The sequence below is a fragment of the Rattus rattus genome, chromosome 1, assembly GCF_011064425.1.
Source record: "Rattus rattus isolate New Zealand chromosome 1, Rrattus_CSIRO_v1, whole genome shotgun sequence".
Classification (NCBI taxonomy): Eukaryota; Metazoa; Chordata; class Mammalia; order Rodentia; family Muridae; genus Rattus; species Rattus rattus.
The window spans coordinates 44,228,095-44,255,111 of NC_046154.1; the positions used below are offsets into that span (position 1 = coordinate 44,228,095).

Genomic DNA, 27,017 nt, shown 5'->3' on the forward strand with positions numbered 1-27,017 from the left:
AATGACAATTACTTTTTGTTACCATAGAAATGAGTCCAAAGTAGTTACCCATAATTTCTCATTTCCCAAACCTCACACATGCTGAATTGCAATATTACCATAGTAATTGCCTATTAGTCATCATAAAATACGCAGTTACCCAAAAGATAGCAGGATGCTGTGAAATTTCTCATCTTCTGAAGACTTCAGTGTGTCTTAGGAGTGTGGAGGTGGGGGTGGAACAGACCTCTCTGGGTGGTACCGAAATGATTCTGCTTTATGACCCAGACCTACTGCAGACCCTGATGTAGAGCCAGATGCTATAGGAGTTGCAAAGGCTTGGGGTCAGTATGTCTCTCTTGGCCCTGGAAACCCTACTGTAGCAAAGATGCTTCAGTACATTATGTCCAGTCTCAGCTAGGATTATTGAGAACTTTCTGGGTGTTAGTGCCCTATGCTGGTTCTTGAGAAATCAGAAGGGAGGAAGTTGGTATGACAACCCCATTTTAAACACAGGAAAACAATGGGGCACAGAGTTAATAAAGAATCTATCCTAGGTTCCCTGGATAAAAGGTTACCCACATCAGTATACCCAGGAGACCATACCTTCATCTTACCTTGTGCTATACTGTCTCTTAAACCTGAGAGAGCCTCCCTTCTTTCTGATTAGGGGTGACAAGGGAGGAATTTTAAAGAATGGGGGGCCTGGGGCTGGAGAGATGGCTCAGCACTTAAGAGTGCTCACTGCTCTTGCAGAGGACCTTGATTTGGCTCCTAGCACCCACATAGTGACTTACAATCAGTAACTCCAGTTCTAAGGGATTTGACACTTAAGTTCTTTATGACCTCCATAGGCTCCTACATGCTTATGGTACAAGTAATAAAGTCGTATATGCTTATATACACACAGGTAAAAAACAATTCTAAGAATGGGAGAATCTTAAGGATTCAACAGACACAAAAGGGTACTAGGGATAACAGCAAAATAGCATTAAATATAGTGAGATTAAAATGTCAGGGGAAGTATTTCTAACAGAGAGACAGACAGACAGACAGACAGACAGACACATACACAGACACTGTAACTGCTCTGCTTCCTTCATCTCAGAATCTAGAGAAGGAATTAAGGACATTGAAAGCTGTCCAAGATAGAATGGAACATAAAATCAACTGTATAGATTATAAAATAATGTTCATGTTGTCAATATCAAAACTTCACTTTTCCATTGATGTGGAAATGGAGAACAATGCTCCGTAGCAGGTCCATTGAGAGAGCTTCCAGCTCCTCTTCCCCTGTCTCCCCTACCTTTCCTGTCTCACAGCATCATGGACCAATATGTGGTGCAGTGCCTTGCCCAGGGCAGGGATCCCTCAGCAGCATCTTTGAGGGCTGCTGGCATTATCACCCTAACTGTAGAATCTCAGGCCCAGTGTCTCCCCACATTCTAAATTATCAGCTGTACTGGTGCTCCCTCTGCTTGTTAGAGAGGACTTCATACTCAAGCTACCTGTCTCTGGCTTTTGAAGGCTCACACTGGTCCAGATTAGTTTCTACACAGCAGTCATCCAATTGTTTGAAGATTGTGTGTCTTTGCTTTTTCTCCTTTCTCACTGTTGCCAGTTCCAGCTCTGTAGGTTGACATGCTCAGAACCTTTCAACTTGTTGTATGTAATCTCATACCCTGTCCTCCCTGTTGTTCTCCAGACTCCAGATGTTTGTCATTGTATTTGAGTCATAATGTCTAGAACTGAATGATGGTGATAATGGTGATAATGACGGTAGCTAACATGTACTCCTTCTTCCAGTCCTGGCACTATTCCAAGAATTTTGCCATTATTATTTCATTTAACCCTTAGCACAGCTGAGCCCTGATTTTCTGTTGACAGACAAGGAAATCAGGGTACAATATCTACCTCCCTCTAGCACACTGATCTAATTTGTGGAATAGGGCCGGGAAGGGTCTATCACAACCTCATTCTGGGGCCCACAGTCCTGACAGAACCCATATGCACTTGACTATCCTGCACTGGATTTTCCTTCACCTAAATCTGTACCTAAGTCCACCCCCTTTCATTTATTTGTTTGAATCACAACTCCCCCATCTTTTCAAAGAGCCCTTTGAAAGGCCTGTGGTAGAGACAGGGTAGGAGTTATAAGACATAGGCCATAGAGAAAGTAAATAGCCCATTGAAGGTCATAAGAGTCACATACTTGAGATGCAACCAGAGCAAAGGCCAAGGCCAGACAGATCCTTACCTCCCAGAGACTCTCCCACTTTATGTAACCTGAGTGATGATTTTATGGAGACTGAAAGGACACTTGGGCCCTTAGTATAATTGAGTGTCTAACCCACAAGTGTACACCGCCAAAACCAATTATTCAAATGAGCTTCCCAGCCAAGTTCCTCAGAAAAGGCCAGATGGCTATATGTCTGTGGAGGCAGCTCCCCTCTCTGTCCTGCAAGCAGCCAGATCACATTTTGAAGTTGGAATTGATAGCAAGTTGGTTTTAATAATTGATTCTACAGCAAAGGCCAGTCTCTGGAGTGGCAGCAACCAAGCATTAGTAGTGGTGAATCTAGAGGAACCAAACAATGGGCTGAAATCAAGAATGTTGTCATTCCTGGTCTTAGTCTCTAACCACTGCTCAGTCAGCACAAGATCTCGGTGTAAAATCTTTCTGTGGTGCACACTGACCATCAGAAAGTACATCAGATGTTTATGTTGAACTAGTATCACCAAGCATCCTTCCATGTTCTTCCCTCCTACATCGTCTCTTCTTTCCAAGAGCATTCAGCTGCCCATTCTTGCTGAGATCTGCCTCTTGCTGATATTCTGCATTTGCTGAAGAAGCCTTCCCAATGCATTTGTTCTTTGCTTCTGTTTTTCCTCTGCCTCCCTACCTCCATTGCATCTACTTTCCTCCCTCCCTCTCTCCCTCTCTCCCTCCCTCTCTTCCTCCCTCTCTCCTTTCCTTCTTTCCTTTTCACATACTTGCTATCAAGCACTAGGAGTGTGAGATAGGCTTGGCCCATTCTGGGCTGAGAAGGCACATTCCCATATTTTAATTCTTGTGAGAATGTAGAATGGGAGCAGTTAGGAGGATGTCCTGAAGGACATGTGTGGGAAGAGTCTTGAATGATGAGTAAACGTTGGCCAGAGAAAGGGAGCAGTAATGTACTCTGAAGGAATAACAGTGAACAGTGTTGATAGTCGTGTGGTTAAATCAACAGAGCTGTCAGATGCCATTGTCAGTGTCTGGTGTGTCTTATGCCACCGAAGTTAAAGAGATGATAGGTACAGGCTTCTGGCTTCATTCCCATCTTACTGCTTAATTTATAAGGAATGGAGGAACCAGAAAGGCAGAATTTGAAAGACATGGTCTGCATCTGTGGACCATAATGGCTTCTATTTGGTTTATCCCAGAATTCAACATCCCATGAGCCACAAGGAGAGAAGAAAGTGAGCACCTTCCAGAAAGTACACCATGTGACGAAGAGCAGACCAATGTGGAACTTTCCTGCAGGGCTCCATGTTCATACCCAAAGACTTCCCAAAAAACAGCATGCTGAGGACTGAGGGTAAAGCTTGGTGGTAGACCACTTACCTACCATGCCCAGGTTCAGTCTCCAGAACCACAGAAACCAAAGCAAACTCAAGACATAATGACAAACTGAAAACAAAATGCCAAACACTCCTGAGGAGGCAGGCTTAACAGGCTCAGTTCGTTGAGTTGGCCAATCAGACAAGTTCATCCCTCCCCACAGGAAGGAGTAGCAGTTGGTGTAAAGGATGAACCTTCCCTTTGATGTAGAGAATGAAAGTCACTGCTGAAATTGAGAGGAGTGTGTGTTTGGGTGAAGGTATATCCAAAACTGCCCTAAACCAAGGAGGGATATCCCTATCTCCCATTTCACTGCAGAGTTGCTGACACACGCAGAGGAGTTAAGTCTCCTGCATGTGGTCCCCAAAGATTACTAGAAATCAAGGAATAAAATCCAGGCACTTACTTTGAGCCATAGCTCTGATACCTGCTGCTGGGGCCTTAAGTGTATAAAGACCCTTAGAGTATGAAGAGTGGGGCTGTACACATTTATAAGGCTGTGGCCTCTATACATTGGGCAGTTCATGTACCATACAAAAGGCACCAGCGGACAGTAGAGGTTCAGGAGCTGTTCGAGCTTATCAAGTTTTGAGACTCAATGGGAATTTTATTAGTCATCATTTCAAGGGTCCCTATTTCTGCAATTAGCTTATAAGCCTTACCCACGCCTACCCTGCATGGTGTATAGATGGTGGCACAGGATAAGAAGTAAGGACCAGACTGTATAGGACCTTAAACATCAGACCCTTGAAAACTGCTAATAGGTGTGTAACACATACGTCAAACTAGATGTTGTCCTCAACATCTTACAGGGACTATACCATTTGATCCTTACAGCAACCCTCTGAGTAGGGAAAAATCCTCACTCTCCTGTTCAAGGAAAGTCTAACCACAAAGATAATAGATGAGCTAATATTTTCTTAGACAATACAGCTGCTATGTCCATATTTGGATTCCAGATCCTTAGACCAGGTAGGTGAGGACTTGGCAGCTCATATATGGGAGTGACATGAAGGACATCTTCCCCATCATATTTCTTCTGTCCCATTTCACCAGTGCAATTACAATAGCCAATTCCTAGTTTCAATTCAACTCCTAGCCAATCCAAGGCCAGTGAACTCCTTAAGAAAATGTCACCCCTCAGGATTAAAAAAGGAGAAGAAGAGTAAACCATTTTCAATGATTTTACAGAGAGAAAACTATCCCCTTGATTCTGAAATAAACTTTCAAACCTACTATCACATAGCCTATGACCTTGCCAGATCCCATCTTTACTCTTGATTTCAGGTTCCTTGTTTGTGAGTGTATGGATAAGAATTGATATCATTTTGAGTTCTTATAGGTGGTGAGTAACTCTAATGATGTGTTAGGTTCCTGGTATGCTCTGCTTCCAAGCAGGAGACAGGAGATGGGGAGAAGAGACCCCTGGAAGCCATGCTCTGCGCCCGAAAAGAAGTATGTTCTTGCGTAAGTTTTGCCTTGGGAGATGCAAACAGAGCCCATTCCATGAATAAAGAATGGAAGACTGATCAATGTAATGATTCCATCAAGGTGGAACTTGGCCGAAAAAAAAAAAAAAAAAAAAAAAAAAAAAGAAGAACCACCAAGAAGTCTCACCCTTTCATGAATAATGACTTCCTCGTGGCTGTGAAGGTGGAATCCTGCATCTGGGGAACCTTCTACAGTCTGTACTCTGATGCCTTCTGAGACCATGAGATCATATGTAATGGGAGCAGAACTACATATAACTGGCAGGGTGGTTCAGGAGGTAGTGGCTGATGACCTCTTTCTATGAGGAGACACCAATAGATCAATTTGGAGGGTCTCTTGCAAGCAGTCACAACCACTCTGATGATGACGGTGAAGCTTTGATGCTTGGAGGATATTGCATTCTGCAGTGCCCGAAAGCAAAGCTCTGCCTTGTCTACTAGAAATACGTGGGAGGAGGAAAAGCCCATGAAAGCCTTGAGTTGGAGAAGATCCCTTTTTCTGGATATTATCTGAGCACCCCCTTATTCCAGATTATTTTGATTAAAAAAAAAGTCAATGTTGAAGAATGAAGGTCTTTCCTCAACTCGAGAGGCAAGAAACAAGAGTTCTGGTTTTGCTACTAAGCAGTGGAGGGTGAGTTCTCATATGGATATGATGTTTGTACACTGCACAAAGATTGTTGTCAGGGAGACTGAGACTTTACTCCCAGTTCAAAGGTTTAGTAAAATGTCATGACTTTTGTATGATGCTCACCTAAAAGAGACTTCAGTTTGTACCTTGTCAGGCTGGAAGGGATGCCTTTTAACAATTCATATACAGATACCTTCACACTAATTTCCTTTTTTAAGATTTATTTATGTATGTGAGTATATTGTAGCTGTCCTCAGATACACCAAAAGAAGGCATTGAATCCCATTACAGATGGTTGTGAGCCACCATGTGGTTGCTGGGAATTGAACTCAGGACCTCTGGAAGAACAGCCAGTGCTCTTAACCACTGAGCCATCTATCCAGCCCCACACTAATTTCTTATTTGGAACTTAGTTTCCCCATTTACAAACAAGATGGCAGGGTGTAAGACAAGAAGACATGAAATGGGGAGGTAAGTGTGGAATTGGGGAAGTTAAGAGAAGCAGGACAAATGTGATGAAAATGCAGAATATGAGATTCTCAGAGAATTAACAAAGATGCATTTAAAAACAGATTGTTGAACTCACCATCATCCTTTCACCTGGGAGACAGTCTATTAGGATCTCCTCTGACTCCCAAGACTACTTCAAAAGAGTCAAATAAAGGCTGAGAACTTAAAATTGGAGCTTGTGGACTGAGTTCAAATCCTGCTGTTGCTATCTGTCCTTGTAGAACTGTGGATAGACTCCTTAGCCATCTTTGCATCTACTTACAGGCTAATCTGAGCCTCAGTGGTGTGGGGACTCTGCTGTCAGAGCAGTGCCTCAGTGGGATTAAGTACGTTGTGTCTCCTTCTAGCTTTTTGAAGGTGTTCCAACAAACATGAATTTGTACAAAATCACAAAGCTACTTAGTGGAAAATCTAGGACTTAAACCTACATCTTTCTGATTTTGAAAGCCATATCCATCTCCAAAAGGTTCTGAAGTCTTCATTACTGTCTTCGTTAGGGTTTCTGTTGCTGTGATGAAACTCCATGAACAAAAAGCAAGTTGAGGAGGAAAGGGTTTATTTAGCTTACACTTCCCCAGCACTCACTGTTTATTCATCATCGAAGGAATTCAAACGGCACGATCCTGGAGATAGGAGCTGATACAGAGTCCACGGAGAGGTGCTCCTTACTGACTTGCTCCCTATGGTTTCCCCTGCCTGATTTCTTATAGAATCCAGGACCACCAACCCAGGGATGGCATCATAACAACTGGATGGGTCCTCCCCATCAATCACTAATCAAGAAAATCTAGGCAGGCTCGCCTACAGCTCAGTTTTATGGAGTTGCTTTCTTAATTGAGGCTCCCTCCTCTCAGCTGACTTTATCACGTGTCAAGCTGACATGAACTTATCCAGCACAACTCCTGATCACAGTGCTAATATGTGAAGAGATGGGACGGAAATGGTGTAATAACTTGGTGTGATGATGAGCGGATGTGTTATGATTCTTCTTATTTGGCATAAAGGGCACTGCATTTATCTGTGGCACAGCAGAGCACAGCCCACTTGCTAAGCACTTTTCAGGGGCCGTTGATGACAGATTGTCTGGCATTCTGACACTGGCTAATCAATAGAGCTAGAAGCTGCCTTAGGCCAAGGGCAATTGAATCCCAACCTTTTGTGGCATTAAATAAAGCAATATTTATTTTGCTTTTGGTGCAAATATACTTAATCCAATACAACTCATTGGTAATGCTGAAAAACTGCTGTGTTTGGGGGACAATTGCATGCATATCCCATACATCTTTGCTTGTCAATGTCAATGCTCCCAGGAGTATGCAGCCTCATGGTGTTCAGAAGACTGATTGGAGCCACTATGCTGCCTTTTCCTCTATTTTTTAAAAGAAATGCTAAGGAAATCACAAAGAGGGGAATTGAAATCATTGCTTGTTCTGGCTGTCATCATTGCGACGAGGAGGTGCGGGGGCCGTCCCAAGATTTATTTGCTACTTGTGTGACATTCTTTGGAACCAGTGTGCTTCTGCTGTTGGACAAAGAAGGAAGTGAGAAGGACAAGAAGAGAGGAATGGGCAGCATATTGTTCCTTTCACAGATAGCATAGTCTCACACAGATAGACAGTGGGACCCCAAAGCCGGACTGTGGGCCATATGGCATCAACAAGATCTGGTTTGAATCCAACTCTTTATCTTAGTCAGTAAGTGACCTTCTCAAGGTCAAACCCTTTCTGGATTTTCTTTCCTTGCTTATAAACAAGGATAAGTAATACCTACCTCCCTTGACTGCTGTGGATGTGTTCACTATTTAACAGATACATGGATTCAAAGTATGGTCAATTTATCACTTCACAGGGAGGATCTTGTCTGAGAAATGCATTGTTGGTTAATTTTGCCAGGGTGCAAGCATTTTAGAGTGTTCTTATGCAAACAAAGGCAGCAGTGGAGTCCACCACTGACTGACACACCGTTATATTACTCATGACTCCATGTAAGAATTTGCCTAGGCCTGTTTATAGACCTGCAGAGCATTTGTTCATGCACTTATGAATCTTTTCATTCGTTCAATACATATATACAAACTCCATGACACTTAGAGTAGATTAAGTTGGATTGGGAATGATGTCACTCCAAGGACTTGGACATCACCCCTGCCCTCATACAGCCAGCTCGCAGTTTGAAAGAAGAAGGAAAAAGATACTTAACAGCAAGAAATGATGCAGTATGTAGTCACCTGACCTTTATATATTTTCATTTCTAGGACTGTTCTAACGTCAGCTGTTTTATCCCACTGGTACCATGAATAGCCCCTATGTCAGAACATAGGTCTTAATTCTGAACTCATGATGAAAATTAATGTTAAAAATAGACAGACTGTAAGAGCACCAAAAATACAGGATTTTCACCCCATGACTATAAACTGGCAGCACACACACACACACACACACACACACACACACACACACACACGCATATAAACAAATAAATGTAAAATCTTAAAAGCTGTAATGGCTATTCCTGGTTGTCAACTTGACTATATCTGGAATGAACTGCAATCCAGAATTAGCAGGCTCACCTGTGATCCAGATTTCAAGGCTTTGAGATACAACTTTCTGGCCTGGATCTTGGCATGGAGATCTTGAGGCACAGTGGCAATGAATCCCAGGAGATTAGGGCAAGGAGATCTCTTAGTTCAAGGTCATGCTGGGACAAAACAAGTCCTAGATCCAGTTGTGGTGGTGCTCACCTTTAATCTGGTCCACACTTTCTGCTGTAGACCTACATAGGGACATTGGAAGAAGGAAGATTCACTTTTCTTCGCCTCTTGCTTTTACTTGCCAACATGTCTGCTGGAATCTAACTAGCCTTGTGGAACTGAGGAACTACTAGATCCTTGGACTTCCCATTCACGGCTGACCATTGTTGGGAAGTTGGACTACAGACTGTATGTCATCCTAACAAATTCCCTAATTATAGAGACTATCCATAAGTTCTGCGACTCAAGAGAACCCCGACTAATGCAGAAGTTTACATTGAAACAAATAAAGAAAAGAAACAGATGATGCCAACCTGTTTTTTTACAGTAGAAATCTTTGTAATTTGAATAAACTTTACTGGAAATAATTGCTTCCTTCAAGGTCCCTGACTCTGGGACTAAAGCTCAGTTATTCACACTTTAGAATCTTGTTATAAAATATACTTCCATGAGTGGAGTATAACTTGCTTAGTTTACAATGAACACAGAACTCAGGAAGAGGATGTGACTTTCCCAAGATGACAGAGACAACAGAGGTGTGTCTTGTACCCTGTCCCCAGCCAGGTCTTATGCAGTTTTAGCCAATGTTTTGCTCTGGGAACATGCAACTCTTAGGACACTGATTGCCACTCAAAAATTCTTTGAAAGTCAGCTCAAAAAGTGCCCATGCAGGTTTAGCTCCCATATGAGGGTCACTGGGGGCCACAGAGATCACATGCTCTGGCGTCTAAGGAATTCTAGGGTCCTTGAGGACTGAGGTTGTCTTTAAGTCAGTAGGTCAGTCAAGAAGAGGAGGTGTTAAGATCTCCCAACTCTAGTGCTCCTTTTCCAGGTTTTCTTTTTAAGGATTTGTTGGTTTTTAGGTGTATGCGTATGTGAATGTATCTGTGTGCGTTCATACCACATGTGTAGGTGTTCATGGAGGTCAGAAAGGGTGGCAGATCCTCTGGAGCTATCTCTTCAGCATCTTTATTCTGTTTTGAATCTAACTCTTAAAAAAAAACAAAGAGACTCTCTGGAATCAGCATTAGTAAAAAAGAGGACCACATGGCTCAGGACCAGAATTCTAGTGCAAGCTCTATATTGGTATGTGGCTTCTGTGAAATGGCTGGTCTTCTGTGGCCTTTAATATTCTTACTTGGAAAATAGAGCCCGCCTACATTGGCTGAATTCATAAGGGGTATACCATACAAGATTGGAAATGTCCATTTAATAATTATTTCTTCAGTGTTTACCACAACACAGGCTCCTGGTCAGGCACAAAAATGTAGGCAATTGATGCTCCAATACAATAGAAACAACACTGACTGTGTCTTGTAATGTCATCCTGCTAGAGAAGTAATGTTGCTACAGGGGCAAAGAAAGAGCAGCTACCTCACATTTGTAAGGAGTGTAGATTTTTCCCATGTCTCCTTAAGATAACATTCAAGTTCAGATCATTTGAGTAATGCTACAATTATCACTATGGCCACTGTTGCCATTGGCAGTCATTTATTCTAGTTTACTCAGTACTGGGGGTTTTTCTGGGGCATTTGTATACATTAGTTCATGTACATAATTCAGAAGGTCAGAGTTATTATCCTCATTATACCTATGAAAAGACAGAAGCTCAAATGGGTATTTAAAAAGAGATTTTGTAAAGGTCATAGCTGATAAGGCAGAGAGCCAAAACTTAAACCCAGTTATAAGTCCCAAAGCCCCCAGTCTCCACCATATAGCCTCTCTGTTCTGTGTAGTTCCTGGGCCAGGGCTGAGCCTGATGTAAGAAGCCACTGGGAGAATATTCAAATAGAACTGTCTAAAATGGTCTAGATAGGGGGGTTGAGGGTTCTAGGTCATAGGGATTTCCTAGACCAAACTGGTGACCTGGGTGTGACACTGATGAGAGCAGAGAACAGGCACACAACTAAACAGCACTGAAGATCAATGGGTTACGGTTAAGTACTCTTACTAACGGCGTGTACCTTTCCAAATTTTTGAATGTTCAGTAAGGCTGAGAGAGCTTGGTGTGCACAGCATTCAGGTCATGCATCTGCTTGGTGACTAGAATTTGGGGAATAGATAATACAGGATCTTCCTAGAATTTCTAGTTAATTAGCCCAAAGGTCCAGATGGTTAGGAATATATTCAGCTCAAGTAGTAAGGACTGTCTCTAACTCCCTAAGAAGAAAAAGGTACATACAGGGAAAGACTTATGGCACCAAGCAGAAGCAGGAGTTCAGCTTGAAACCCCAGGAAGAAGACCAACTAACATGGACCCCTAGGAGATCTCAGAGACCAAGCCACGAACCAAAGACTATACACAGGTTGGAATGAGGTCTCAGGCACATAAGTAGCAGATATTTAGCTCAGTCTCCATGCAGGTCCCCCAACAACTGGAGCAGAGGGACTCTCTAAAGCTGTAGCCTAACTGTGGCATCCATTTCCTAACAGGGCTGCCTTGTCTGACCTCAGTGGGAGAGGATACACCTAATCTAGCAGAGACTTGATTCTCCAGGGTGGGGAGATACTCAGGGCAGAACTCTACCCTCTCATAGGAGAAGGAGAGGGAGTTTTGGGGGAGGGATTTTGTGAGGTGGGAACTGGAGGGGAAGAGCATTTGGGGTATTAATTAATTAATTAATTAATTAATTAATTAAAAAAGAGTTAACAGAACAGCTCTGAAGAATAATGTCTTTGTCTATTTCCTGTTGCTATAATAGCACAGTTGACTTACTAAAAATCCACAGTTGTTTGACTCACAGCTCGGGGGGTGAAAAGTCTGGGGAGACAACAGCAATGCTGGCTTGGGTTGCTTTTCTTTATAAAATGCTCCGATACTGCGATGTCATCTAATCATAATTACCTCCCAAAGGACCAACCTTCAAATACCGTGAAGATGAACTTTCCAACACTTTTAATTTGGGGTGGGGGATGTTAAAGCATTAGCGTACAGGATGAAGATGCCCTTATCCTGCTGCATATGGCGTTCTCCAATACCTTGTATCTCCTAGCTCCAAATCCTGACCTCAAGTGGCTATTGCCTACATCTGGGCTCCTCTTGCTACAGCTGTTGCTGCTGCTGCTGCTGCTGCTGCTGCTGCTGCTGCTACTACTACTACTACTGCTACTACTACTGCTACCTCCCTGGCTTCAGGTCACAAACAAGAAGGAATAGAAAGGCTAGAAAGATGTCTCAGTCCTTAAGATCACTGGCTGCTCTTTCATAAGATACGAATTTAATTCTCAGCACCCACACAGTGGCTTGCAAACATTTATAACTCTAGATTTAGGGAATCTGACACTCTCTTTTGGCCTTCATGGGCACCAGGTGTGCAAGTGGTGTACAGACAGACACGCAGGCAAAACACCCACATACATAAAACAACAATACATTTTAAAGGGGGGCACAGATTTCTCTGGCTTCTATAGTGGGAGACACAGGGCAGCCATCCTCTTCCTAACGTGTAATAAGAGTGAGCAAGTTAACCCAACATCATCCCTTACCTAATGACAGGACTAAATGGTAGACATTTCCTCAACAAAACTAATGCCTACTACATTAAAGAGGGAGCAGAGTATGGTTTTGAACTCATCTTGCCTCTTATATTGTAGAAAAATATCAAACATCTCCTCTAACCATAGGTACCCACTCCAACCTCCTATGGGCTGCAAAGACAGTAATCCATCCCACTCATAATAACATATTATATAATAACAAAATACAATAAAAACAACAGCACACATTTGAAGTACCATTCCATACTAGAACATATGTGAGTCATATGTTTTTCCCCACATAATCTTCACAACATTGCTCTAAGTTACAAATGGATATAAATAAGCAAATCTTTTTTTCTCCTGTTAGTTACTAAATTCTTGGGAGCACAGGCATCAACCATTGTATCAACCACACTACCAGGGAGCTTCTTTGTCCAGAAGGCTCTCAATACAACTATGTTAAATTACTGCATTTAACTCAACTCATCCTTGTTCACTAAGCCTGTTTTCCTCCCTCAGTTTGCTTCGGCACAGAGAGCTTATCGTAAACTGGTTACTCTCTAGGTGAACATGGATTTTATTTAAAGCTTCAAAGTCTTGGGTTTGAATTCAGCTCTACCAGCTGTTCATCAAGATGCCAAATCTTTTTGTCTGTCTGTGTTCTCAAGAATAGTAATACTTCAGATTAAGATATTAAGAATTGCATAAATGAGTGGAGAGATCAAGACTCTGAGTAGATACTCTTTTTGAGAAAACAATAACATCAAAGATGAATAAAAAGAGAAAAGAATGGCAAAAGACATTTCAAGTAAATAGAAGTAGGAAGGGATCAGGAGTATTGATATATGCCAATATCTAACAAAGTAGACCTCAAAATTAGAAGAAATAAAGAAGATGCCTTTGTAATGGTTAACATAAAAATTGATCAAGACAATACAACAATTCTAAACATATGCCAAACATTGAGTCATTTCCATTTCATAAAACAAATAGTATAGTCAGAAAGTTGCAGACTGAATACAATAACAGTGAGTGATTGCAGTAGCCTGCTCTTTGGCAGAGGTAGAAATCAATGGAGAAATATCTGAATACCCATTCTGCTCAGCAGCTCAAGTGGCCTTCCCTAAAACAGATCACATTTTAGGACACAAGCAAATGGTAATGGAGACACAAACACTGGAAGAATTCTATTCCATGGCAGTGGGATTAATTTAGAAATAAGTGGCAGCGAAGCCATGGAACAGCTCACCTCACTATTTTTAGGAGTTAAAGATTCCTAGAATTGAATGGAAGTTAAAACACAATACATAACAATACATGGAATACATAAAAACCTCTAAGGAGGAGGTTTATAGTTATTAGTGCACACATTGAAAAAATAATCAGAAAAATCTCAACTAGCTTTGATGATGCTCCTCACAGTCTTAGAGAAAGAACGAGTCAAACACCAGATCGATAGATGGAGAGAAATAAACGCCAAGGTAGAAGTTAATGAGATGGAAATAAAGAGAATATTACAACGAATCATCAAAACAAAGGGCTGATTCTCTTTAAAAGGTAAACAAGATTAACAAAGATAGCCAAAAGACAGAGAAGATGCTATATAAGTGTGAGGTGTAAAAGAACAAACAAAGCTTCAGTGGTTATCCGGTCCTCACCAGTAAAGCCCGTATTCCAATAACTTGGAAAATCTAATAAATAAATACATTTCTAGGCACTTATGAGCTCCAAAAATTAAATCAAAACAATCTAAACAGCCAAATTATGTCCGTGATCAAGGAAATTAAAATAATGAGAGTCTCCCCCACTAAAAATGCCTGAGTCCAAGTGGGTTCACTGCTGTATTCTATTTTTTAAAAAATAATCTCATAAAATACAACCTGATTATGCTCACTGTAATCAGAACAGCTGTAAGTACCCAAGCCAGATCATGCCTGTTGACATCTTCTGACAGAAAAGAGACTTTGGTTTTCTACTTTCCATATTAAGCACTACATGTCATTCTTAAGAGTGATTTTATAGCTAATCAATAGACAATACCAGACCTCCCTCATAGGATTGCTGTTAGGGTTAATTTACATAAAACATTAGTACTTAGTAAAGTACTTAGCTCTCAGGACGGGAGTGGGTGATGGAGATGTTTAACAGCTTTAGGATTGTCTTGCTTGGTAACATCAGAACTTGGTTCATCTAAATACAGCAACAGGAAACAATATATAAGTAAATGCTTGCCAGGCATTCAATGTTCTTCCCATTTCACACTTCCTCCTATGGATTCCTTATCAGTACCCCCTTATCACGTGCTATGAATCAATCATAGCAAACCATCCTCAATTCCCTCAAACCCTGAGTGGTTTCACATCCCCCTTTTGGCTTATGCGTTTCCTTATGCCTTCAACACTGGGAAAAATTCCACTCCTTCAACAAACCATCTCACATGGCTTCTTCTTACTGAGACCTTTCTCCACATTTCTCTCCAAGTGTGAGCATAAGAAGTATTAGTTATACTCCCTCCGTGCTTACTTTAAAGGTTGGGATGAAAACATTACTGTTTGTCTCCCCATCTCTTTCTCAAACATCTTAAAAGGCAGGAAGGTTTTATAAACAGAGTGAGGATAAAATTGTACTGCTTATGGGAAATGGAGAGGGAACACAGCTGTTAAACTTGTACTAAAGGGGCAGAATACCAGGGAAGGAAAAGGATGGACATTGTAATGCAGAGACAGCTGATACCGATTTGGATAACTTTTGTGTGAACATGGATAAAGATCTACAAAGATCAAAATTTCTAAGCAATGGGCAGCCACAGGTGAATCTTCAGAGGAAAACAAAATAGTCAGCTCTGAGAGAGAAACTCGTTCTAGGGTCAACATGGTAGACTGGACAATGACACAGCAATCATTTGAAGTGTGAACAAGCACAAATGCTTTTAGAAATTGCTCTATAGCCTATTCTATACTGGAGAATGTTATGCTATGTGGAGGCAGAGAGAGAGTACCCGGAGAAGGTGCTCCTACTCAAGTCCAGGGAGGGCTTTAAACAAACGTGGAGAAATAAGAGAAGGGAGAGGTAGAGCCAGGGTCGTAATGATACTCACCCTGGTGGCATGATTAAGGGAGGGCGTAGGGAGGGTAGTTTACGTAGGCATCATGTTCCAGGTGGCTGAAGCAAAGACTGAAATAAGCCAGACAGTGAGTCACTCAGGTACCCAGACAAGCATCTGGGCAAAGTAACAGCCTGGCACTGTCCTTAAGGAAGGAAATGCCTGCTGTGTGGAAAGAACATGAGAGGGACAGTCGCTGGTGGAAAGCAAACAAGAGGATGGTTGAAGCAGCTCACATCAAAAAGGCTAATGTGGTAGATGATGTGGGACCTCATAGCTTATTGTAAAGATATGGGCTTTTATGCCCTAGGTAACAAGGAGCTATTTCACTAGAGGAGAGGTATTATTATGTAAGAAGAATATCTTCCATTGGAGTGGAAGAAGGCAAGAATGAAAACAAGAAGACCACCAAGCTCAGGTAGTCTCAGTAGGAGTGATTAAAAAATGTTGGTACATTTTGGAGACAATAGATGGGCAGTAGATATGAAACACAAAGGAATTATGGGAACACTCAGGGATGCCAGTGTTTCTGGCCTGATCATTTCTTTTGCCTGCACTGGGTAATGTGCCTGTGTCTATAAGGATCAAACTGGGGCTGTGCCATGGGAATATGTTTGAACCTCTTCTGTGTCTTCGTCTATAAGTTTGGAATCATAATATAAATTAACTCAAATGTTGATAGCACTAAATTAGTAAATCCTAATACATTAGTAAATCCTGCTTACAACTCTCTCTGGGAGACATTAAGTGACAGTAAGTGTCTTCCTCTCTCTTAGCTCTGTTGGGCATGTGGGAAGCTCAGCCTATCCCCTCTGTACTGACTCTTAGTTTGGACTTTGTCTAGGTGCTCCCTGATGGGGTTTGACCTGAATCGTCACTGGCTGGATCCCTCTCCATGGGCCCATCCCACTCTGCATGGAGTTAAGCAGCTCATCATCAAGATGTACAATGACCCAGTGAGTAGCCTGATACCCTCAGCAGCTGCTGGCTGCTGGCCACATCTGGGAATGGAAAATTGCACGGGGAAGTCCTCAGGCAACTCTAAATTAGGGTTACATAAACAAAATCAGGAAGATACTAGGCATGAACGTGTCTGAATTTTACAGACCCAGTGCCTTCTCCCAATCCTTTCTTTCCCCTACCACTCATAAATATTGGCTCGGTTGTGGCAGTATCATGAAGTAAGGGAAATATATGGGAGCACATCCTTACTTGTCCAAGCTCCTGGATGATAATTCAAATAAATGCAGCTTCAATTAGTAGGAGAATAGAGAATCCAGTGGAATACCAGTGGTATATATGTGAAGTGTGTGGAAACGGCCTACTTTATACATAGGGACCATGGCTATCATATGTCCTGCCTGGTGACTTTCATGTCTACCTTGACTTGTTCTCATTTTTCAGTCCTAAGAAGTTGACTTAGTTTGGAGGACACTTGCATGACACTGGGCAATGGTGTGGGCAAAGAAGCAAGAGTACATACATATGGCATAGACTTGGGGCCCATGTGGTGGGAGTTGGGGCTCTGGTCCTGGAGAAGAGGGCCTACTGTTCTGGAAGAAAAAAGGAGAAACATGCAAAAGGATCAACACTGTTTTCTTGGGTAAGCAAGTTGTTGCCAGTGAAAATCTGAGAAGACAGTGCGGATTTGTAGTGCAGAGAAGGAGACAGATGAGGTTCATTCTTCCTCAAGAGCTATCAGCAAGAGGGTATAGCTTGCCTTTGTGCTCAGGAATGTTAGCATGCATGGCCAGGGGTAGGGCCACAGGGAAACAGAACTTTGTAGCAAGTTACAGCCACCTCAGGATGGAGCATGTGACCTAGGAGCTTTCTCTTACTGAAAGTGTTCAACGGGAAGCAAAACCACGCTATTAAAAATGGTGCATAGGGGAAACTCAATCGGATGATATTCCTGTAGAATCACACTCCAGTTCTTCCCAACCAGGATGGTTGTGACTTTGATGTTCCCTTAAGTGCATATCAAGTGACAGATGGTGATAGCTAAGGCAAGTTTCCAAAGTTGGAGTACTTCTGAGACACGTCAGAGTACCCTGTTCTGCTTACTCTGCTGAAGGTGCCAATAAAAATGCATCTAATGAGGGCATAACATAGATATGAGCGTAAAGACAACCGTGCACATTAGAACAAAGATCAGTGCAAAAGTAGGTCCTCGCAAGCACAACAGTTGTCTTAATTTTATAACTAACATTTTCTTTTAAAGAATCATTTTACTGTGTGTGTGTGTGTGTGTGTGTGTGTGTGTGTGTGTGTGTGTGTGTGTGTGTACATGGACATTTGCCACAGCATGTACGTGGTTGTTAGAGGATAATATGCGTGAGTCAGTTCTTCCTTCCACACTCTGGGTGCTAGATAGTCCAATTCAGACTTGGGACAAGTGCCTTTGCCCATTGAGCCATTCTATTAGCCCCAGTCACCATTCTCTAGACGGTAGCTGGGAGTTCTTTCCTGGGTTCTTTGCTAGCCCACTGTCTGTGTCAGGGCTTGCATTGGCTCAACTTTAGTATACAACTTCTTTTTCCAGGTTGTGCTTGGCACAGTTGGAAGCCAGCCGTGTACATCCAACCCCTTTCATGCTTTGTATTCTCCAGGATGTCCTGTATCCATGCCTTTCAGAGAGGAGAGCTGCATTGGGTTCTCTTAGGAAGCACCTGTAGTCTACAGAGCTCTCCCCCAGGCTTCTGTGCTGGTTCTTGTCTCCCCAGTAGAGTTTCATGCCTTCTGCTACCTCCTCCTCAAGGAGAAGATCTGAGCAGTTAGTTTTCCCTATCTGGATATTAAAAATATTCAGCAACTTCTTATTGAATTGGTTTGAATTGAATATGACACACTCAACTGTGCCCAATGTAAAATTGTTTGTAGGTGCACTGCCGTCGTCCATAGAAATGATGGCATTTTAAGGCATGAAAGAATGGATTCTGGGTCAGTAGATGAAAAAAAGTGGAATCACTGGACAAAGAGGTGTTTAAGATGAATCCAAAGAAAAGAGCGAGTGGGGAGGAAGCCGAAGGAAAGGGGCTGTTTTAGTCAATGATGTATTGCTGTGAAAAGACACCATGATCTCAGCAATTCTTATAAAAGAAAACATTTAATTGGGACTTGCTTGCAGTTTCAGCGGGTCAGTCCACCTCCATCTTGGCAGGAAGCATAGCAGTACACATGGTGCTGGAGAAATGGCTGAGAGTTCTACATCTGAATCTTCAGGCAGCAGGAAGAGAGAGCCACTGGGGCTAACTTGGTCTTCTGAAGCTTCAAAGCCCAGTCCCAGTGACACACTTCTTCCAACAAGGACACACCTATTCCAACAAGAGCACACCTCCTAAAAGTGCCTCTCTCTAAGCATTTAAATTGATGAAACTCTGACGGCCATCCTTATTCAAACCACCATAGGGACCTAAGGAAAGCAGCTGAGATCACTGAAGAGGAAGAGACTGGAGCCTGCAATAGCTGTCATCATTAGAAGCTATCAATTTGCTCACAAATCCTTGTTGTTCTAAAACATAGCTTAAGCAGAACTGAACTGTAGAGATGTTAGGACATTGCTAATGGCACACATTGACTTGATTTGTCATTAGCTGTTTAGATGTCAGTAAGTATGCTTGGTTGCCAAGACAACAGTATAAACTACCTTCTTTCTGGAAGTTCATTTCTTTCTGCCCCAAACAAGGGCATTAATAAAGTGTCAAGTTGACTCCAAACAGGATCCCTGATCCCACACTGTCCTCTCTGTTCCCTTCATCCTCACTGCTTTTTTGTGGGGTAAACCACTTAATACAGCATGCTTTTATTCTCTCAAAACTTCCCTAACTCTGAAGTGTGGGAACAGCCTGTCTATTCTGTGCTCAGGGGTTCATAACGGGCCAACCAGGTTACTCCTTTGTGCTGGGAGCAGATCTAAGACTTAGTTTTTGACTCTATTCTTTTCTTCCTTCTTTCCACAAATATTTATAGACCACATTTCTATATTCTAGGCATTGTATTTCTAAAAGCAAGAAAACTCTAAATTTTGCAATGTAGGAGGGAAATAGACATTAAATAAGTAAGTGCATATTTCAATCATGTCAGAGTTCTTTAGCAACAATAAAGAAGCACTAAGTGGGGTAAAAGCAGAATGGTCCTAAGCCTTAGCCTTGCTGGGGGCACCTTTGCTCTCCTGCTCTCCTTCAGTGTTTTAAGAATGCCCTTGGTACTTTTAAAAACACCCTGATTTGGATGATAAATTATACATTCTCTTTTGTTAAAAGCCTACTAAGGTACCTAGTACAGTACTGATGTGTGCCACCTTGTGCAGTATTGATGTATGGCACCTAGTACAGTACTGATGTATGGCAGATTTGAGTTTACACTTTGAATGAGATCTACAGGCACCTTTGTGTCCAGCTGCAAACATTAAGGAGCCCAGAAGTATATGCGCTAATGCCATGAAATGTAATTTTGCCCCTACCCTTCAGTGTCCTATATATGTACGCATACATATATAGGTGGCGCGTCTGGTGCCAAGATGCTGATTTCCTCCCTTGTTCGCTCCTCCCTCCCTCCTTTCTTCCTTCCTTCCATCCTTTCTTCCTCTATTGGCACAGTCTTGATATGTACTCTAGGCTGACCTTAAACGTAAAATCTTTCTGTCCCAACCTTCTGAGAGCTGGCATCCAAATGTGTGTCTACTCTATCCAGCCAGGCTTGGTTCTAAGCCACCCTGCATCTGGTAGCTCTACACAGAGTTCTCGAAACCTCTGCACAATCAACAGAACCATTTGAGATCAGAGCACTGCTCTCACTCCACTGCTGTGCAGATGCCCACCATTTGCTCCACATTCCTGCTGGAGCAGACGTCCCACTGCAGTTCTGTGGAGACAGGCTTCATAGGCAGTTGTTCTAAGGAGCTTTTTTGATGAGAGATAGAGGGTATAAGAGGCAACTCTGGGTGGATGAAAGGAAGATACCCAGGGAGGGGAGAGCTTTCTGGGCAGAACACCAGAATCTGCATCTGTCTGGACCGGGACCAAACTTGGGAGACTGACGTGGAGGTAGACAGAAGAACAGAGACAGCTGTGTGATTCAGGGCGAAATGCGGGGCTTCATTCACATGGGGTTTAAGCAGAGCAGTGACAGAACCTCTGTTTTAGAAGAACCCCTCTAAGGAGGATGATTTCTTTTAAGAGGTTGGGAGAATGACTGTTTAGCCTGCTGCTGGTAGGCTGAGGAAAGAGAGGAGGGATTGCTGAGAGACATTAGGGAGGGCAACATGAGGACTGGTGATTGTAGCCAATGGGAGAGACAGAGGTTGTGGGATACCCACAGTCTAGCTTGGGCCACACAGAGGATATACTACCCTTCCCGGGAATTCCAAGAAACTTAGCGTGTATAGAGAGGACACAGTTGACACAGGACATTAGACGGGTTCGGTCTGAAGATAAGTAGGAGTAAAATGTACAATCTGTACCTTAAGTCCCTGGAAGGAGCTGGTCCATGTCCTTCTCTGTGGACAATGACAGCCTACTGTCCTAGTGTCTGTGGTGGCCTTGGCTTCAGAGGCGGCTTTGCTAGCCTCAGGCTCACTACACCCTCCACGCCGATGAGGTCGTTTGATACTAAATTATGCTCTTGAAAAAGGTGTGTTTAACCCAGAGGACTACCCTTGAGCTGAGATACAAAGTGTTTCATGTTCTGCTTCAGCGGTAGTTCCCTCCGCATAGGGTGACTCTGGTTTGCGGCTGTGATTGGTTGTTCCCTGAGGGCAGAGTCTGGCTGATTTCTCAGAGTCCCTGGTGTTCAGCAGAGCTCTGACTGAAGGAGCAGGTGCTCAGCATAAATGTGGAGCAAGTGACAGAGTAAGCCTAGGTCCTTTGTTCCCTGGCTTTAGATTTCTCTGAAGACAGGGGGCCTCAGTACGTAAACCCTCATCTACCAACGCCACCCTGTATCACCATTACTGTGCACTCTGACTGAAGCCGAGCTGGTGACTCAAACCCTTTCCTGAGTTTACCTGCAATAATTGCCGAGATCATCCCAAACCCCAAGGGCGGAACAGAGATGAGATCACAGTGCCTTTCCTAGAATACACAGGTTTCACATCGTCTTCAGTGACTCGCCCCACCCTTAGACTCTGTGCCTACTCTGTCTTACATAACTGCCATTGAGATTCATTGCCTCTGATCACCAAAGACTCTTCTTGGCTCCAGGCTGCTTGTCTTCCCAGTCCCCAACTTGTCCCCACTTACCAGTCTGACTTGTTCAGGGGCATCACTTAGACATGTTGGTACCTTAAGTAGGGTGAAGACTAAAGGAACCCATTTAGGTCTTTCTTTCCCATTCTGATTTTAAGTCTGGGAGCTTTGTCCCCTTCCTAAGTAACTGGCACTAGAGATGACATCCACGTTTGGGCAAGAGCTCATCCCCTAACCAAAGGAGTTCCACTTTACTGGAGCATGCACAATATGACAAAGACTGTGTCACATAATTAGGCACATAGCCAGAGACACTGGCACAAAGCCTTCCTCTGATATCTACATCCAGTTATGGCCTTAAGATCAGATGTGAGCTGATCTGTAGGTGATTTTTCTAGGGCCATCGACCTGCAGCTCTGCTAACATTTAGCATCTACCTAAGAGGCACACCCTGAGTAGCATTTTTATGTAGTGAAATAAATGTAACAAGGCATCATTTCCTCTCTAAAAGCACAACACATATTCCTTGGTGTTAGCATAAGCAAGAACCTTGGGTAGCCTCTGGCATATAGACATTGATGGGTAAGTCACAGGAGGAGTTCCAGGCCAGAAAGGTTTATAGTATGAAAAGGGCATCCTTATGACATTTTAGACCAAGACACTGACTGAGGAGCTTCTGTTATAAGAAACAAACCACGGTACTGTAGAAACCTGGGACTGGGGCAAATGTTCCGAGCGGGCCTGGAGGTATGTAGTATCAAGGGCAATTTGAGGAAACTACATTTAGACTGGAGCTTTAAGCATGTGTAATACTTCACGTGAATTTGAAGAGGAAAGAGATTTCAGAAAAGAAGGGCAAGAGTAGCCATTCCAGGAGAGCAGACAATGGCATGGAGTGGGTGTGGGAGACCTGGCTGTCAGAGCTAGCCTATAGGATTTGTCAGGAGCCTCTGTTGGAGGCAGGTGAGGGACAGTCTGAGGACACTCATGTGTGGGTTTCCACAGCAGACCAAAGAACTAAAATGGAAGCATCGGGCAGTCTTTAAAAAAGGTTTTTTAATTGAATTATATATCGTGGCTGTAAAAAAAAAAAGTTGAAAGCAATAGAATAGAGCACCGCCTGTCAGGAATATTCCAGCATATGGCTTCTCTCAATCTTGAGAAGTGGAGCAGTCGGGGGAGAGCTGAAGAGCTGGTGAGACAAAAGAGAAATCACTGAGTCAAAATCCCAGCCATTCATTTCCTCCGTTAAGAAACTTTATACGTTAAATCCAGCGAGGTCTTCCTCCCTGCCCTCAGAACCTTTCAATGACTCACTATTACCTATCACATAAAGGCCAGCGTCCTCTGACCTGCTGCTCAAGGCCAGGCCTGCTCTGTTTATTTTCTGTGCCCTCAAGACCTAGTACAGAAGCTGGCATTGCAGAGATTATTCTGTTGAATGATGAATGAACCAATGAATAAAGGATAGATGTTTCAGAAAACTAACTGAGGCTGCAGTATGCAGAGTGGACCAAAGGCACCCAGGTCACGAAGGAAGAAGAAGGCCCACTTGCCACACTGTTACAACAGTGCAGATGCAAGATGCCAAGATCCTGCTCTCAGGGAGGCCAGGAAGGTACTGATCACTCTGGGATCCTGCTGGGGGTGGGGGGTGACAATGGAGGGTGGGTTACCTTCAGCCTTCTCTCTTGTCCCAAAGCCACTGCAAACCTATGGGCTTTTGTTTTGTTTTGTTTTGTTTTCCCCCAGCAGTGTCTCAGTTTCTACACTCCAAGGTGATTTTTCCTTTTTCTGGAAAAGAAAAGCCCCTCAGCCACTGCTGGCGTTGCTATAACAACTTGGCTGCAGCTCTTTAGACAGATCCATTTCCTTAAATCATTTAAGGAAAATTAGCTGCCCTAACAATGTGGAGCAACTTTGAAAATAGTCCAACGCAGGGCTGGGTGGCTCCTCCTCCACTCTGTGCCTCCTGGAGCCTTCCAGATAAGCTGTTCTCTTTCTGTCAAATAAATAAATAAATAAATATAACACACTTACTTGACAGAGACGCTGGTGACATCGTCAAATAAGAAACATAGAACCATCACCCATTCGCGCCGGTCCTTTAAATATACAAAAATACAGATACAAATGCCACAAAGAAACAGGAAAACGGATATGTTCATATACATGAAATGGAAAGCACACATATACATATACATATACATATACATATACATATACATATACATATACATATACATATACATATACATATACTTATACTTATACTTATACTTATACTTATACTTATACTTATACTTATACACACACATCCATGGTAAACAAAGCACACACACAGACAAGTGCAGGGACGTCCATGATTACACAGAGGACCTGAGTACTACCACAGCTGCAGCCTCTGCTTCATCACTCCCTTCAAATGGAAAGACATGGCCCATGGTGCATGAGAACTGTTTCTAGGGTGAGAAAGCATCCTGGCTCAGGCATCTCCTCCTGGGGAGCAAACCGACCTTAGAGACTGGGAGTTGCTCCCACTTCCAGCCCTACTTGTGGGCCAAGTAAGAACAGGAGGAGCCACAGCCTTTAGAATAAAAAGATTCTTTCCCCCACATTGCAAATTGGACCCTTCCCTGGGGACAGGCACCACTGGAGCCATGAAAAACCACATCCCTGAGACTCCTGAGCCTCCCTGGGTCCTCAGGACCTCTGGAAAATGAAGAGTGGGTCTCCATGCCTTTGTCCCAGATCCATGTCTGTGACAATGTTATCCTTCTGTCCAGGTAGAGCAAAGGAAAGTCTGTGGGACTTTAATGTATAGCTGACCTACTCATTCGCTCGTGGCTCTCAAGCAAGTGACCCCTCAAATCCAGGCTTTGACTTCCCCATCTATATACTGTTAGGGGGGGTCAAAGATGATCTTGAAGAGGTCATTCCAGATACACAGTTGATGTCAGTTTGGATTTGTCTATTGACTATACTGCACAGTCCACTCACTGACACACAGAACTTCTACAGCCCTCAAAAGTTCCAGTTGTCATCAGAGATGGACAGCCTGATAGATGTCTACAAGTGTTCAACAAGGAAGCTCTGTAGACCGTAGCTTCCTAAGCTTCAGTGAACCCTTCAGTCAGCAGGAAAGAGCTGGTCTGCTTGCCTCACCAGCACTGCAACAGATCCTGATGTGCTGAGCATAGAGCATTTTCTAAAGAAGAGGGATTACTGCCCTGGGCTAGAGTGGAAAGGAGTGTCCAGAATGCGACCAGTTGCTACAGGTTCCACGAGGGGACAATTCAGTGTGTCCACAGTACTACCATAGGTCACACATATACTCATGTACTGTCCCACTCCTTCAAGCATGGCCTATGAAATCAGGAAGTAACCACAGAGGGGAAGGCTCAATATGGTAATAAAAACTTGAAACGGATAACATGTCGTTCAGGGAATCTGAAAACAGACAATTCATGAATATTTTATAGTTTTTCCAGTGGTTTGAGACAGTTTATGAAAGTTTAAGGAATTTGAAAAGAAACTATCATTTTTTTAAGGGTGATTTCTCCCACCCATGATGAAATATGGGTCCATTACTTGTTTGTTTCTAACAAAGTAGATGATAACTTTGGCACTTTGGCAGAAAACGAGGTGGACAGATGAGTCTCTTACTTCAGGATAACATTTCCTGTGGAGCTAGTGGCCCTCTGCTACATCTTTCATCCTGAATGGCCCAAGGCACCTCTATCAACTGACTGGATACAAATTGCTCAGTTTCATTGGAAACAACAGATTCTGGAGGGTTCTCTCTGAGTCAGGTCCCTTTAACTTCATATACCTCAGGTCTGAGGAAACAGAATCCCCTGCCATCTCCTGTTTCCGTGAGTGCTAGAAACTACACCTGCAAACCTGTGTAAGCAGCGTCCAGGAGCCACTCTTTTATGCTCTTGCCAGGTACTTTTCTCCTAGCCCCCACAGCTCTAGCTGCCACACTCCACTATAAATTGTGATCTCTTTGTTCCTTAATCATTTCTGTGTCCCCAGCATTCAGAGCAGAGTGAAGGCCCTCAATGAATGTTGGGGGGTTCAGAAAGGTCAACAAAGAAGAAGAAATCCTCTCTTTAAAACCTGGATTGACACGTGAATGGGGATCAAAAGGAAGAGTGTGGAGCTAGGATGGTAGCTCAGTGGGTAGCAGCATTTGACACAAGCATGACGACCTGAGTTCAAATCTCCAGGATCCAAGTAACACTAGCTGTGTGTGTCTATAGTTCTAATGCTACTATGACAAAGACAAGGGAATGCCAGTAAGTTTGTGCTCAAACCAGCATGCACACACACACACACACACACACACACACACACACACACACACACACACACAGAGGGGGGGGGTAGAGAATGAGTCAGAGACAAAGAAGAATCTTTAAAAATGGAAAAACCTTTGATGAGCAATGAGGAGAAAGCGCCACACATGGCTGGAGAAAGGGCTAAGTGGTTAGGAACTCAGGTTGGATTCTCAGCACTCACGTAGTGGCTCATGACTATCTGTAACTTCAGTTCCAGGAGATCTGATGCCTTCTCTGGGACTCTGCAGAACCAAGCACACATGATACACAGATGAAAATGCAAGCAAAGCACCCACCCACACACAAAATACATCTTCAGAAATCCTCTAAGCAACAGATACTCTCTAAATCCTACAGAACCCACCTCCAGACCCATCTTTCCCCGAGTTTGTCTAATCCCTTCTCACGCAGTAAGACCCCACATTTTGCTTCTTTGTAAACATTGAAGCTCTACTTTAAAAATGAACTTATTTGTTTATTCTGCAAACATTGATAGAGGGTACTCCCTGGGCATGGTGCTCTAATCCAGTCTTTTCTGGTCTAGGGGCTCCATGTTCCTAGCCACGTTGCAAATCCCTCCAGCACAGGATTTGCCTTTTTCTGTTGCCTTGGACATGACTGGGTGGCCTGCAGAACCTTCTAAGAAGTCAGGCTCTCCAGAGGGCACTCGTTTAAGTTCTACAAGCTCCTAACAAATCTGACTTTCTCACCCTTGCTCAAAGTACACGCCATAGTGACAGTTGTCAGCCTCCTTTAGGCTGTGAGTTGGTATACTCTTCATCCTGCACCTCCTGACAGAGTTCACCCATCAACAGACCCCAAATGAAGGTTTGGGAGAAGAAATGTCGATAGAATATCCCTCATAATCCCACCCCTCAATTCCCAGTAAGACAGAGCACAGCATCTCAGAAGAAACCACATGCTTAGTCCCTTTCACAGTGTT

At 43.1% G+C, this 27,017-nt stretch overlaps 1 protein-coding gene across 1 annotated transcript in view; it reads left to right on the forward strand.

Annotated features, from left to right (window-relative positions):
* The window catches only part of Agbl4 (ATP/GTP binding protein like 4), a 1,249,712-nt gene that overhangs the window by 1,143,958 nt on the left and 78,737 nt on the right, over positions 1–27,017 (forward strand). The window contains exon 9 of the mRNA XM_032900331.1: positions 16,391–16,502. Within this exon, the coding sequence (XP_032756222.1) occupies positions 16,391–16,502 (112 nt within the window). The remainder of the gene's footprint in view (positions 1–16,390; positions 16,503–27,017) is intronic.